The sequence below is a fragment of the Durio zibethinus genome, chromosome 26, assembly GCF_047325235.1.
Source record: "Durio zibethinus cultivar Kanyao isolate XHJ-2024 chromosome 26, ASM4732523v1, whole genome shotgun sequence".
NCBI classification, from domain to species: domain Eukaryota; kingdom Viridiplantae; phylum Streptophyta; class Magnoliopsida; order Malvales; family Malvaceae; genus Durio; species Durio zibethinus.
The window spans coordinates 18,427,934-18,443,784 of NC_143187.1; the positions used below are offsets into that span (position 1 = coordinate 18,427,934).

General features: G+C 34.2%; 1 protein-coding gene across 3 annotated transcripts in view; it reads left to right on the forward strand.

Annotated features, from left to right (window-relative positions):
- Nucleotides 1-1,240: 1,240 nt before the first annotated feature.
- LOC111275376 (vacuolar protein sorting-associated protein 54, chloroplastic-like) overlaps nucleotides 1,241-15,851 on the forward strand; it is a 28,913-nt gene continuing 14,302 nt past the window's right edge. For 2 of the 3 annotated variants that reach the window (XM_022860731.2, XM_089755541.1), the window contains exons 1-5: nucleotides 1,241-2,194; nucleotides 2,336-2,398; nucleotides 7,250-7,329; nucleotides 7,469-7,586; nucleotides 15,377-15,454. In XM_022860731.2, the coding sequence (XP_022716466.2) occupies nucleotides 1,448-2,194; nucleotides 2,336-2,398; nucleotides 7,250-7,329; nucleotides 7,469-7,586; nucleotides 15,377-15,454 (1,086 nt within the window). In that variant the 5' untranslated portion in view covers nucleotides 1,241-1,447. The remainder of the gene's footprint in view (nucleotides 2,195-2,335; nucleotides 2,399-7,249; nucleotides 7,330-7,468; nucleotides 7,587-15,376; nucleotides 15,455-15,851) is intronic. The other variant, XM_022860732.2, reaches the window with a different exon arrangement.

The following is a 15,851-nucleotide window of genomic DNA, read 5'->3' on the forward strand; positions in this document are numbered from 1 at the left end:
ATTTAATTAAGTACGAAGACTATATATTTATAATTCTTTTTACTACAATTTTATAACTATTTAATTACAATAAAAATTTATTATTTATAAATATGAGTTTCATATCAAAATTTGATAGATAAGATAAATTTCTAAACTATGATTGATTATTTTTATTTGAGTGCGCTTGTAGACATTATTATTTATCTTGATTTTTGTTGAAAAATTTTTTTTTATTAAATTTTAAAAAATTATATTCTAAATTAAAATAAATAAAAATTTCCATGTCAATGTGCGTAATCCATCAAATGTTTAATTTTAAGTTGCTTCATTAATTTATATATATATATATATATATATATATATAGAGAGAGAGAGAGAGAGAGAGAGAGAGAGAGAGAGAGGTGTACATCAAATTTGAAACGATGAAAATATTAGAAAGGTATCTCAAATTTCAAAACATTTTTGGTAATACAATCACATCTTACTCAATGCTTATCATATTTAAGATTAAAATATATCAAAAGAAAAGAAATTAAATGCTCCTTCTAATAACGTAAAATTTATGTAATAAATCTAAAAGTCATAGAGCTCATAATTAGATTAAATCTTATGACTGAAATAAAAATTCTTTAAATATCTTTCAAACGAAGTTTGATGTATGATTTTCACACTAAACTTAGAAACTTATTTTGGTCAAGATAATTTCTTATTTTATTAATCAAACAGAAAGAATATGTCAACATTTTAATTTGAATTTAAAATAATTATTTACTTCATTAATTTCATATCTTAATCGAATTGTTAAATTTAATTTAACTATGTTGAAAATATATATGAAATTTGGGTTAGTCCAACTAAATGTTGGTTTATTTATTTGTTTAATTTTTAAATGAATGACTATTTTATGGATATTGAAAAGTGTTTATTATGATTTTAATTTTTTAATAAAAATTAGTTAATATTTTTCAAAAATTATATAAATAATGGAGCTGTTATGGATCCATTCGGATAAAATGAATCATATCATCTATAATAATGATATTATAATTAATTAATTAAAAATTAAAATGTTATAAAAATATTACGTGCTACATAATTTTTTTTTGTTATGGTTAAGTAATAGAAGTATTTTATTAAAAAGAATGTAAATGAAAGCCGAACTGTGGCGGGACCCAATCCGAGTAGACGGTCCGATCCAGCCGTCGAGCATTCTTTGGTACGCTTTATGATTTGCGCAATGGCCATTGCCAGTTCCCTCATTCTCAGATCTTTCTCGTTCTTCGTCACATCCACTCTTTCCAGATCCAAATCGCCTTTTAATTCAAACAAACACGTTGGAATACAAAATTAAGCTTTAGTCTTTTGATCCATCTAAACAAACACATTTTTTGTGTTATTAGAAAGAAAATCAAAGACCTCTTATTCCCACCAATTTTCTCTTGTTTGATGATTTGTAGATCTTGAAATGGATCCACAGCCTTCCCCATCGGGAAGGTCGTCCCCAATAGGTCGAACCGCTTCATATTCTGTCACCGATGCGGGTAGCCAAAGCCTCTCCTCGATCCTCAACAACCCTCACGCTGGCAAATTGGAAGCCTCCTGGGTTGGTTGGTGGTCCGTTTCTCCTCCCGAATTCGCTCCCTTAACCTCCACTAAAGCCTCCTCCGACCTCGCTCGATCCGATTTCCAACCCTACGTCTCGTCCATCTTCGATTCCTACCATCGCTTCGAGGACATTCAAAACCACACCACCAAGGAGCAAAGCCTCGATGTGGACAACATTGGGGAAGCGCTCGTGGCTTGTTTAAGGGAGGTCCCAGCCCTTTATTTTAAGGAAGATTTCGCACTCGAAGATGGAGCCACCTTCCGGGCAGCCTGCCCTTTGACCGATGTTTCTGAAAACGTTGTGCTTCAGGAGAAGTTGTCACAGTATTTGGACGTGGTTGAGCTGCATTTGGTGAAGGAGATTTCGTTGCGCTCCAATTCTTTCTTCGAAGCGCAAGGGCAGTTGCAGGACTTGAATGTTAAGATTGTGGAAGGATGCAGTCGGATTCGTGAGTTGAAGGAAACTATTAGGCTTTTAGACACTGATTTGGTTGACTTTGCTCGGCAGATTCAGGAGTTGAATGCCACTAGGACCAATTTGTTGGCACTCCAACATAAATTGAAGCTTATTCTATCCGTTAACCAAGCGATATCGGCTCTTAAATTGGTTAGCTCTTTAATTTCCGCTTTTCTCTATTACTTTGAGTAATCAACCAATGAAGAAAAGAAAATGGAAAAATATAGATTTGAAGAGCCTACTTTGTTAATGCTCGGAGATGGGTTTGATTTATTTTTCTTGGATATGCAGCTTGTTGCATCTGCAGAGTGTGCTGGAGCCTTGGATGTTATTGATGACCTGCGGCACTTGTTGGTATACATTCATCTATCCACTTTTGTTTTTAAGATTTATGTTGCTTTGCATGCCTCTGAGGTTTAACTTGTTCAATTGGATTTTAATGTTTTGCCTTTTGTTCTTTCTTTTATTTTCTGCTACATGCACACCCTCCTTGCATCTTTTTCTCCTGTTTTTCCTGCAGCTTCCTCCACTTTATTAAATATGCTGTTTTAATCCTACACATTCATGATGTTTCTTTAAGTAGCACTCACTATTTCATTAGGTAACTATATGTTGACTGCATACTGATGTTCAATTTAAATTCTTCATGCTGTATTTTTCATGATGATAAAAGTTTTTAGCTTCTTTTGTAGCTTGATGATAGTTTTTTCTGTATTGAGGTTTAGTTGTGGTGTAGGTGTGACTTTGTAAAACTGGCAACAATTTTATTTGAAACCTAGGATAGATTTTGGGAAATTTGTGCTTTTGATCTCTTTAAGGGGCATTGGGTGCCTTCCTAGGAAAATATCAGTGGAAATGACTTTGCTGAAATGTAAATTGATAGGAGAAGATATTGATGCATTTGGTATGAATGGGAGAGTGTAGATTAAATTCCTGAGAAAATAACATTAACATGTTTGATTGACTAGACGCTTTCTGAGAAAGTGCTGTCAATTCCAAAATTGTACTCCCAATTAAAATGAAAATGATTGGATGTGGTGCAACAGTAAGCCTTCATTTGTTTCTCAAGTTGCAGTGTTCGTGATTAGAAGACTTATTGTAGACCATATTAAATGAATCCTAGTCATATAATGTTGCAAGAATTAAAATTAATTACCAGACAAGGGGGACTAGGTGTGTAAGATGGGAAACTTGAAGGCATTGGTTTTGATTGGTGAAGGAATTTTATAGCTAACTTCCTATAGCTTGAGAAAGCTAGTTTCCTGCTTTGCCCTATGAGGGAAATTTCCATGGTTTTTGCATGGAAGATGCCCATAGCGAAGCTGCCTTACTAGGAATCTGTCATACTAACTTAGGGAATCTCCTACTGACTAATTAAATTCCTAGGAGACTGAGCTACTTTGCACATACCAAACATTAACCAAAAGTGGAAGTGTATAGCTAGAAGAGGGATAGAGACAGTTAACTAGGTTGTAGCTGAATTGTTGAAATATATACATATATTTGGTGTCAAACCTTGTTGCTAGTTGAAAGCTATGGTATTCTGAGTGAGGATGGTCAGAAAATTTTGGATTGAAGGGAACGGGAAACTATCTTTGTTCCACTTGTATGCAATATGAAGGAAAACAACGGAAGGAAGCCCAATATCAAACCTAGGATAAATCCAAATAAAGTGATTGTTATCTTTTTTTCCAACTATTGGATTTAACATTTTGCTCCAGTTAAGCTATAAAAGTTCCTTCTCTTTTTAATCTCAACCATGCCTTGTTGGTTCCATGAGGGCATGGCTGCCTTTGTATAATAAGATGAAATAATTGGAGCATTTCAAGTATGCTGAAAAGAATTTCAGTGCATAACTGCTTGTGGATAGATTGATGTATGGCTAATGGCTTACCCCTTTCTTTCTTCATTAACTACACTTTGCCCTTTGGTTTTGCTAAACTTAGTCAATTTTCAACCTACATCCACGGGCAAAGGCTATGAGAAATTTCTACCATAAAAAAGAAGACTGTAATCAACAACAAGATGTAGATTACAACAAGTTTTACCCTCAAAATTCTCTGAACCAACACAACCCTACAACGTAAGAACTGTTACTAAACTCTCTTTTTACCCTCCAAAGTCCTAAACTCCCCTTTTTTTCTTCTATTCTACCAAACGAGTGGAGAACATTGAATTATCTCTCTCAAAACACTTTTATACCCCACAAATTTCAAATTTCCTAAAATGGCCCTTAATGAGTTTTAAACTAATGTCAGAAGAATAGGGTAAAAATATCATGTAGGGGTTCCAAAGAAAAAAGAAAAATTCAAGTGAAGAAAATCATGGCATTGAATTTTTGAAGCCACCTTTTTACAAATCCGTTCCTTGGCTTGATGTGGTCTTAAGATGATGCTGAGATTGCTCTAGCATTGTCAAATAATTGTGTTGATGACACATGGATTTTTGACACGGCTATCCCATTTTTTATTCGCACTTCTAGATATTTGTCTGCCACATATGAGAGGTGTGAATATTGGTGTTTAATGGATGATGATCATGCTAGTAAAATTATGGGTATTGGCTCATTTTGTATCAAATATGTTTGACAATATTGTTAGAATCTTTTTCAAATGTTTGGGCATTGTCTAAGTGAAGAAAAACTTGATTTCCTTCGGTACTTTGGACAAGAAAGGCTTTTGGTATCCAAGTGAAAGTTGAGTATTGAGAGTAATTTTTGGTGCCTCAATTGTGATACATGGACTTGTAAAGTACCACTGTTATAGGTGCTGCTGTTGTGTCAATTTGATGATCCAGATCCCGAAACACTAGGTTATGGCATGTGCGGTTTGGTCATGTGAGTGGGAGTTTGATAGTGATGAATAGTTGAGGCGTGTTTTGTGGATGGTGTATTTGAAAGCTAGAGTTTTGCAAGCATTATGTATTTGGCAAAATAGACTCAGAATGGAGTTCAACATAAGGATTAATATAACAAAGGAACAATGGATTGCATTTATTCTTATCTTTAGGTTCCTCTCTTACTATTTGTAAGGGTATATTTGTTGACTTTTATCAATGGCTACTTGTAGAAGATTTGGTAAAATTTGTAAAGCATATGGACTGAGTGCTACTTCACCTTTAAGCTAGGAAAGGTTTTGATTGAAAGCCAAATTGGAAGAAAATGAAGTGATAGAGAATGGATAATAGTTTTTGTGTATTGCTTAGGTGAATTTGATGAGTTCTAGAAGAATGAAAGAATGATGGGACACCGATATATTCAATGTACACTATAACACAATGGGATTGCAAAACATATGAATAGATCTCTCTTAGAGGGAGCTTGACCTATGATATCAAACTTTATGCTCAGTAAGAATTTTTGGGATTAAACCATAAGTATTGCATCCTATTTGATGAAAAGGTTGCCATCTATAGCTATTGAGCCAAAAACTCAAGGAAGTATGGTCTTTTTCTTCATTTCGAGGATGTGTTGAACATCTTTGAATGTTTGAACCATAATGTCAAACATCTTGATATGAATTATGCCTATGCAACTTTACAAGCATGATCATCATCCAGTAGCATCAAGCCAGTACACTTCTCGTATGTGGCAAGTAAGTCATTAGAAGTGCTAATGTGAAATGTGGTAGTTGCGTTAAGCATATATCTGTCATGTACGTGAGTATTTGAAGTGTTGCAATATTCTCAACTTCATTTGAAAATACGTTGTGTCAAGACAAGGTGGAGACTTGTTGGAAAGTGGCTTTGAAAATTCAGTGCTGTTGTTCTTGAAGATTTCTTTATTGCCCCTACTTGACATTTTTGTTCCTAACTTCCCGTTCTTTTTTTCTTTGGTTTAAAGCTCATTAAAGTCATTTTAGGAAACTTGAAAAATGGGGTATAAAAGTGTTTCCGAAAAGAAAATTCAATGACTATCTCGCCATGTTTTGATAGAAAAGAAGAGAAAAGAGAGTTTACGAGCTTTGAAAGTAATTAGCTCTCGAGTTGTGGGGTTTGTAATGGTTCCTTACGAGTTTTGGACACTAAAACTCATTGTAGTCTTCATCATATTCTTCATTACAGTGGAAATTTCTTGTCATCTTTGCCTGTGGATGTTTGTTTAAAGTCAAACCATACAATTATTATTTATTAAACTTTAGGATGGGCATCCAACCTGGACCTATTACGTGGTGTGTGCTTCATGCGTAGGGGTAACAACCTTATGGTGTGGCTTGGACATCACTTGTAGGCTTAGCAAACATATTACAAAGGGTCTAACAAATAAGGGTAGAGCTGGCTGAGATACAATGTTACATTTTAGGATGGCCATCCAACCAGAAGCTAATTGGCAATAGGTGGAGTGACTCTTATTATATTTATCTGCATAGGATAAATTCAAAACTAGTAGATGTGGCATTTATTTATTAACATTTTATTATGATTAGCAGAGATGGAAGATTGTGATCTTGTTTAAAATTTTTACGATGTTCGGGAAGATTTATCTTGGCGTGCTGGAATAGGAGTTTGAGAGCTCAGAATCTTTATGTTTTGCAAAGAAAGTTCAAGTTTCATCTGTGCATTGTCAGAGAAAGTTCAAGTTCCATCCTTGGATTGTTCACAATGCATGATGGAATTTCAGTCCTTATGTCTTATTCATGACAAAGTTAAACATTTATCATATTCTCTAACACTTCCCATTGGTTGTAATTTGAAATTTCAACCTGATGCTACGTTACCCATTATATTACTTATTTTAAGTTTTTTTATTGGTCTCACATTTGTTCCCGTGTTCTTTTATTTGTTCCTCACTTTCAAAACTCAAAAGAGGCTTACTATGTTGCTTGACTCTAATCTGATTTTGGTGACTTTCTCTTACTCTTATAAACTTTTGATTTGATATGTTTTTTCAATGTTAATTGAATATTTTTAAGGATTGAAGAGTCCTTTGAAAGAGTCTTGTTTTTTGATCGTACTATTTTTGTCCACATATCTTCTCTTATTTTAAATAATGGACAACATACACAGAAAGTGAAATCTTGAAGTTTCTTTGCATTAAGCTAGATTATATTCCTGGTCTTGTGAAAAATCTTCCTGCTAGCTTCATGATCAAAATGCTATGTTTGGTTGTGTATGTTGTATGCGCAAGGTAATAATATAAGCAACAAAACCATAAGGAAACACTGCTGGATTCAAATGTTTAACTTATGAAGTTTTACCTTTTGATAGAATGGAGATGAACTTACTGGTTTACATTGCTTTCGTCATCTTCGAGATCATGTAGTGGCTTCTATAGATTCCATAAACAGGTATTATTTATTTTTTTTTTTAATTTTTCCCAATGTATGGTGACATTAATGAGATAGGAAATGTTATTCACAAAATTTCTATTTCTGAAACGATTTATCAGCTTGTGATATGTTAATATTCCTTAACCCCTTTTGGCAGCATTCTTGCAGCAGAATTTGTGCGTGCTTCAATACATGATGCTGGAGATAAAGATGCAGTCATATTGTTGAAAGCAAAATCCAGGGCATCCATTTCCTTGAATGGAAAAGATGTTGAAGTAAGCTTCATTACATTCTTTTCTTCTTTTGAAACTTGAATACTTCTGTTTTGCTGCTTGTGTCTATAATCAACGATGTGTGATAAATCCCATTCATTTTTCTCCGTTGATTGTGAGTATTGCAGTGCCTAATGAGTTGCGGGCAGTGAAATATTAAAAGCGAAAACTTGTTGCATTGCCAATAATATGTCTGGGAGCTTTATAATTTAATTTTCGTTTTGCAATGAGAAGTTTTGGTAGAACTGGCTTAGATATAGATTCATCATGCACTATGCTGCTCTTAGTCATTAATTCTGGAACTTCTTTTCAACGTTAAAGGAATGCACCTGCGTTATTGTTATTTGCTTAATTTTCCTCTCCTTTCAATTCAAGTTTAATTTTGAAACAATAGAAAATGGCTTATGTGATGGCTTTTGAACCTGACTATTAATACAATACTCATGGTATCTTACTAGGATATCAGGCACAGACCATGATAACTTTTCATGTGATGGTCTTCATATCTGTTTTAAACTTGAAAAACAACTGAAATAATGAACTAGTTGGCCTTTATAATAAATTTTATGTTGAAGAGTTGAGGCTGTTCTAGACCCCAATGGATTAAAAGTGAAGTAAAAAAGAAGTTTGTGCACTTTAGTTTGTGCAGCTTTTTCATTAAGGCTTAGTTTGGTCGCTGCTTTTATTACGTACTTTCTGCTATCTGTTTTTGCTTCCTAAAAAGTTGCTGAAAGCCAAAAATTAGATGATAGAAAGAAAATTAATAATTTTTTGAAAATTAGCAAATAACTAAAATGCAACAAGGAATAAGAGAATTCTCCTATATAAAAATAAAATCATGCATTTTGTTCTTCAAAAAGTTACAATTTTGACTTTTAATTGCTTATGAACATTATTTGCTTTTGTATCCAAATGCACTTTTTGCTTTTTACTTCTGGAAGCAAAAAGCAAGTAGCAAATGTAGCAATCAAATGGAGCCTCAGTTTTCTTCAATTGATTTGAACTATTAAAGTGCTGTTCCGTTTCTTTTTGTTTGTCATTTTCTTTTATTTTTTATTTTTAATAGTTTGCATGTCCTTCTAGGCCTATAAAAACTACCATCTCTTTTAGGTCATGTGACTGTAAAACTGGGAGCTATTTGCCTGTCTTGATTTCTCTCTTCTTTCCTATGAACTTGCACGTAAATGTTATTCTTGGTATTACTGCTTTTTTGGTTGCAGTGATATGATATTTTGCGGGTTTAGTTCTTCTGTTATTTGATATGAGTAATACAAGATTCTCGTTGACTTGCCGAATGTTTTACTTGTCCTGGTCTTTACATACTATGCTGCTTGTGTCTACTTAATGTTAATTATTTTTCTTCCATTAATGTTATTTTACTTGTTTGAGATAATGCTTGAAAAAGCCCTTGAACTTCATTTTAATGTGCAATTCAACCATGAAACTTTTAATTTTGTTCAATTTAGCCAATGAACTATTGTCTTTGTCTGATTTTATCCAAAATTGATGATGACTGCTATTGGCCAAAATAAATGTCTATCAAAGTTATGATGTGGCAAATATGTGACGTATAATTTGAAAAAAAAAAAAAAAAAGAGAATATATTGTGGCAATTAGCTTTAAAAGAAAAAAAAAAAAAAAACCCTTCCTAATAGCCTAGCCAACCCACAGTAACTTCAATGAAGTGGAAATTGGAAAGTGTAAATTGAATACATATTCATTTATGGTTATGGCTCTCTTTACATTTCCCATCTTTCTCTAGCACCAGTTGTGTTATGATGATCCAACTGCTTCCATGCAGCATCCCACCAGCACCCCAGTTTTATTCTCATCTCTTTTATCCTTTCTTCCTCTTTTTTTTTTCATTTTATCCCCTTCTCTCCTTTACCTACAAATTCTGCACCAAGTCTATGTTTATTTTCTGAAACCTACCTTGTCAATAGGACCAAAGCCACCATGACCAAGCTGGTTAAGCTTGAACAGGAAAAAAAAACTTAAGTACTGCTGCATTACCAACTGTGGAAACTGAATGTATATTGAAAAACTGCTTATCTTGAATTATACAAGAATCTTAGGTTTATATACAACTAACTAGGGGTTAAACTAGGAAACTAAATCTTCCTTAATTTTAGGGATACAAATACTTAATTCTAGAGATACAAATATAAATATACAGATTACAAGATTACAACCAGCTGTAAATAAGTGTTTTCCCACACTCACCCTCAAGCTGGTGAATAGGTGTTTTCCATTCCCAGCTTGGAAATAATTTCTTGAAATGTTGCACTACTGAGACCTTTAGTCAACACATCTGCAAGTTGACCCTTGGTTGATACATAAGGTGTACAAATCAACCCACTGTCTAGTTTCTCCTTTATGAAATGCTGGTCTACTTCAATGTGTTTTGTTCTGTCATGTTGCACAGGATTGTGTGCAATGTTTATTCCAGACTTGTTATTTCTTTTGAATAAGATACCTCTCCCAGGATTGGCCTTCAAATAGTGCAATATACGGTAGACAGCCTGTAGGTGCACTTCTTTAGGACTATGCATAAATTGACTTACCACGCTCATAGCATATGCTATATTAGGTCTAGTATGTGAGAGATAAATGAGTTTTCCAACTAATCTTTGGTACATCTCTCTATTTACAGCAGCATCTTCATTAGCTTCTCCAATTTTATGATTAGGATCTATAGGGGTATTTGCAGGTTTACATGCAAGCTTCCCAGTTTCCTTCAGAAAATCCATCACGTATTTCTGTTATGAGATAAAAATACCATGCCGTGAGTGAGCTACTTCAATTCCTAGGAAGTACTTCAATCTCCCTAGCTCTTTTATCTCAAATTCTCTAGCCAAACACTGTTTTAGAGATTCTCTCTTTTTCATCATCTCCAGTTACAATTATATCATCAACATACACTAATAGAACTGTGACTCTCCCTGAATCAGAGTGCTTGATAAACAATGTGTGATCTCCTTGACTCTGTTTATATCCCATTACTAGCATCACTTTGGCAAATCTCCCGAACCAAGCTCTAGGAGACTGTTTAAGGCCATATAAAGCCTTTTTTAGCCTGCATGCTTTGTTTGCTTCTAGATGATCTCCAAATCCCGGTGGAACCTTCATATATATTTCTTCTTCCAAATCACCATGTAAAAAAGCATTCTTTACATCAAATTGTTGAAGCTGCCAATTGTAATTTGCAGCCAATGATAACAAAATCCTAACTTTATTCATCTTGGCAACTGGAGCAAAGGTTTCCTGGTAATCCACTCCATAGGTTTGATTGTAGCCCTTAGCCATTAACCTGGCTTTATACCTTTCAACAGTACCATCTGCCTTGTATTTTACAGTGAAAACCCATTTACACCCCACTGGATTTTTTCCTTTAGGCAACTCTACTAGTTCCCATGTCTGATTTTTCTCTAAGGCCTCCATTTCTATTTTCATGGCTTGCCTCCATTTCTCACTGGATAATGCCTCGGATAATGTAGTTGGAATAGAAATAGTGTTTAGGCTCACAAGAAAATTTTTGTGGGATGGTGAGAATTTTTCAAATGACACAAAATTAGATATTGGGTATAGTGGATGCTTGGTACATTGTCTGGCTCCTTTCCTAATGGCAATAGGCAAATCATAATCACTAGTTATAGTTTTAGGAGATTCATGCTCATTTTGAGAAACAGAGTCAAAAACTGTAGTTACCTCGTTTCCAGAGTTAGGATCAGGTTCTTGGACTGGCACTAGTTCAAGATCTGAAACTTTTCTTCTTGAGTACACCTGTAATTCCTTCATAGAATCAAGAACAATATTATCCTTTGTCACATCTTCCGTATTTGGAATGGGTTCAGACTCAAATTCAGTGTTTGACTTGGGCTCCACAGAAATAGGTTTCGACTCAGAAGAATTAATGTGTGTAAATGTTGAAGAAATGGGCAAATCAAGCAAAAAGAAGTCTTTATCCTTATCTTCCATGAATGAAGTCTCCCCCTGAAGATAAGATTGAGTAAAAAATGGTTTATTTTCTTCAAAAGTGACATCTGCAGACACATAAAATTTTTTGGTAGGAGGATGATAGCACTTATATCCTTTTTGAGTTGAAGAATACCCCACAAAAATACACTTAATCGCTCTTGGATCCAACTTTCCCCTGTTATGACTGTGAACATGAGCAAATGATGTACAACCAAATATCCTAGGTGTGAGATTGTTTGTGGTATTGAGGTTGGGATAAAATTGTGAGAGTAGTTCTATAGGAGTTTTAAATCCCAAAACTCTTGAAGGTAACCTATTTATAATGTGTGTGGCAGTGAGAACAGCTTCTCCCCAATAAGATTTAGGTACATTTGCTTGAAAAAGAAAGGCTCGAGTTGTGGCTAGTAAATGGCTGTTTTTCCTCTTTGCCACTCCATTTTGCTGTGGAGTATTAACACAAGATGACTCATGGATAATCCCCTCTTTTTGGAAATAGGTGGATAGACTCTGGTTGAAGTAGTCTCTTGCATTATCAGACCTAAATCTCTTGATTCTTACTCCAAATTGATTTTGGATCATGTTTTGGAAGCTTAAAAACACACTATTCACATCTGATTTGGATTTAAGTAAAAAAACCCAAGAGACTCTAGTACAATCATCTATGAATGAAACAAACTATCTCGCACAAAAAATATTAGGAATTGTAGAGGGACCCCAAATGTCACTATGAATCAAGTAAAAGGGAGTAGAACTTCTTTTGTTACTGATTAGAAAAGACACACGTCTATGTTTTGCAAATTCGCAAATATCACAATGAAAATCTTCAACATTTAATTCTTTGGACAAAGAAGGAAACATGTTTCTCAAGGTTCCAAAAGAAGGATGTCCAAGACGAAAATGATAAAGCCAGATTTTGTCTTTATTGGAAGATTTTTCAGAAAGAAATGACAAAGGTAAACTATTTTTGATACTATTTGTGTTATTTGATGTCTCAAGATAGTATAGTCCATCCTTCTCCTTAGCAAGTCCAATCATCTTCCTCGAACTCTGGTCCTGAAATTCACAATAAGAGGGATAAAAAGTTACTTTGCAATTCATATCTCTAGTAAGTTTTTGTATAGATATCAGATTAGTAGACAATCCAGGAACATGAAGAACAATTTTGAGAACAAACGAGGGATTAACTTGAACATCTCCTAATCCTGCCACTGTGGTAAGTGAACCATCAGCAACAACAATTTTCTTATTACTAGGACACAGGTTATATGTACTAAACTTTTGTGGGGAATGTGTCATGTGGTCTGTGGCTCCTGAGTCAATGACCCAAGAACTCGTAATAGGCTTAGCCGAGACATTTAATCCATGAGAACCGGAAGCTTTACCTGAACTAGAAACTTTACCCAAAGAACATACCATAGTAGGCTTTTCAAGGATTTTCAATAAGTTTCTCAGCTTTTCAATCTCTTCCCTGTTGAACTCTCCTTGTTTCTGAGACATCTGTAGTACTCCAGTGATTTTTTCAGTTAACATTTCCTCAAATTGGGGCATAGTGATATCTTTCTTTGAAAGGGTTCGGCAATGAAGGCTTAAACAGGATTCGGCAATGAAGGCCTAAAAAAAGTCAGCAATGAAGGCTGAAAATTTTTCTTCCCAATAAGAGCCTAAAGCTCTGATACCATGCGGAAACTGAATGTATATTGAAAAACTGCTTATCTTGAATTATACAAGAATCTTAGGTTTATATACAACTAACTAGGGGTTAAACTAGGAAACTAAATCTTCCTTAATTCTAGGGATACAAATACTTAATTCTAGAGATACAAATATAAATATACAGATTACAAGATTACAACCAGCTGTAAATAAGTGTTTTCCCACACCAACATTTTTCTGCCTCACTTGTTTGGCTCTTAGGTGCATCTTGAATACTGGCTCATAGGTCAATGAAACCAAAGATTTGGGCCAACCTGAATGATTTTGAAAAAGTTGATCCTGCTTGAATTCGATGATTCTTTGAGCCTTTAAGTGAGTCGAAGAGATGATGGATGTTTGAAGTTTTTGAATGTTTGCTGGTTGTAGATGAAGGAATAATTTAGCTTGTAGTTTTGATATTGCTATGTTTTCGTGGCAAGTGATGTAGGGCAGAAAAGAAGGTTGCATCAAGTTGGCCTGAAATTGGTACTATAGTTAAAAAAAATATTGTCCCCTCAAGACTACAATTTTAAGGTTAATTGAGGAAAAAACGGGAGGTGGGGGGGGGGGATTGTAAGAGTAATTAGGTTTGTATGATGTTTGATTTGGGTTTAGCTCGGTGAAGAGATCAAGGAATTCTAGAGCTGTTTAGAAGCTGTTTTGTTACTGTGGACATTAGTCATGAATAGAAATTCATGGGTTAGATTTGAATCCAGATGGTTGATTGGGTTGGTGTAGTTATGATTTTATGGCAAATATCATGTCTGCATTCTCAGCAAAAGCTGCAGAAAATTGATTAAAATAGGAGAAGACGAAGTATCTAAGTATCACGGTTAGGGTTCTTTAGGAGTCACATCTAAGGTTGATTTTATTTAACATCTAAGAGCAAAGGGTTTTGATATCAACGAGGTAAGTTTTTTCTGTATCATTTTCCCTAGATTCTCCTATAGTAATAAGAGATGGGTTTTAAATTGTTCGACTTGGCAAAATGAAGTTGGTGTGGGGTTTGTTGCTAGGTCATAGGTTTATTTTGATTTGGGAATGTGTAAAAAATATCTAAGAAACCTTTAAAACTATACCTTAGTTATATTTTACTGAAACGTCCCAATAGAAAGATTACATTGGTATATATGGACTAGCACTCTTACTCTTGTCAATCAAGGACTTTACTAATACTTGTGCTCTATTAAGAACTTGACTTTAAGTAGTTCCAAATCCATTAATAAACCCTTATACTCTAAAACCTTCAATTTCAAATAAATCTGGAAGTTATTATAATAATCTTGGCTTTTAAAAGCTTGAGAAAACTGAAATAACATAAAACCTACAACTTTTAAATCTAAAGATGTACAGGAGTGGGGGTTAATATCATCTATTTTAGGTTAAATGAGTCGTCAATTAATCCATGTCAGATGCAGATCATAATCCCAAATATTCTTGGAATTTATGTTGACTTTTCTTGAATCTGCATCAGGGAGTTTGCTTGACTGGGTTGATTATCATTGAATAGTGTCTGTCTATTGTTTCAGAAATCATTATGAAACAAGAGGTTTCACTTCATGGAAAATGGAATATGTTGAAATAATTTCATGAGCTTTTGAAATAATTTAATGAGCTTTTGTTCTTGGCTATTGAATTTGATTTCAAATTGCATACACATGCACACACATTGAAATAGACCTTAGTTAATTGCTTCTTCTGGAACATTGCTGTCACAAGGAGTTAGGAGAAGAGAGAAAGGAGCCCATTAATTTAGTTGATGAGTGATTGATATAAAATAAAATAATTTTATCACATATATTATTGTCTTAATCTGACTGGTAGTGTACTTATAAAAAAAATAATTAAACTCAACTGTTTCCCCTACCTCACCATGACAGGTAGGGAGTTGCTTGCAAACTATGGAATATTCTTATTCTGTAATGTTTTTTATATTGATTGGAGAAAGTTAGTGGTCAAATGGCTTACTTGCATCAAACAGTAGATTGATGGTAAATAAACATTCAGTGTTTGAGGGCTTGTTCATGCTTTATTCCTGTTTATTTCTTTACTCATTATTACAAGTACTTTTATGAGTAAGTTTGATGGTATATTGGAACTAATAACTAGAATGGATATGTTAGCAGGTTAAGTTGGATGAGGAAGAAACCACTAATTTTCGAGATCGTCTTCTGCCTCTTATCATTGGTTTGCTTCGAACAGTGAGTGATTTTCCCTATTCCATTTTTCATCTTTATGTTTATGCTGTTTTTGAAGCTGAGTTCTATACTGGAAATGTATAGCTCAGTCTTTTGATCTTCCATAAATGACATGGCATTAGGCAAAAGCTTCAAATTAGTGAAAGTTGAGCTACCCTGAAATGTATTTTGTTGCTTTTTAGTGAAGGAGCTTTTTGAGAGTCCTGCTTAATGTGATTTCTACTTTATGCTTGCACTTGAACTTGAATCATTGTTTTGAAATGTTTGCAATTAGTGAGATTTGTTTAACCATTTGTCTGATATTCATATCCTCTTCTTAGTCTTTTATTAACTTAAGGTTATTTTAAGAATCATATTGCTTGTATATCTGGCCAGAAACAATGATAGCAAAGAGCTCTTT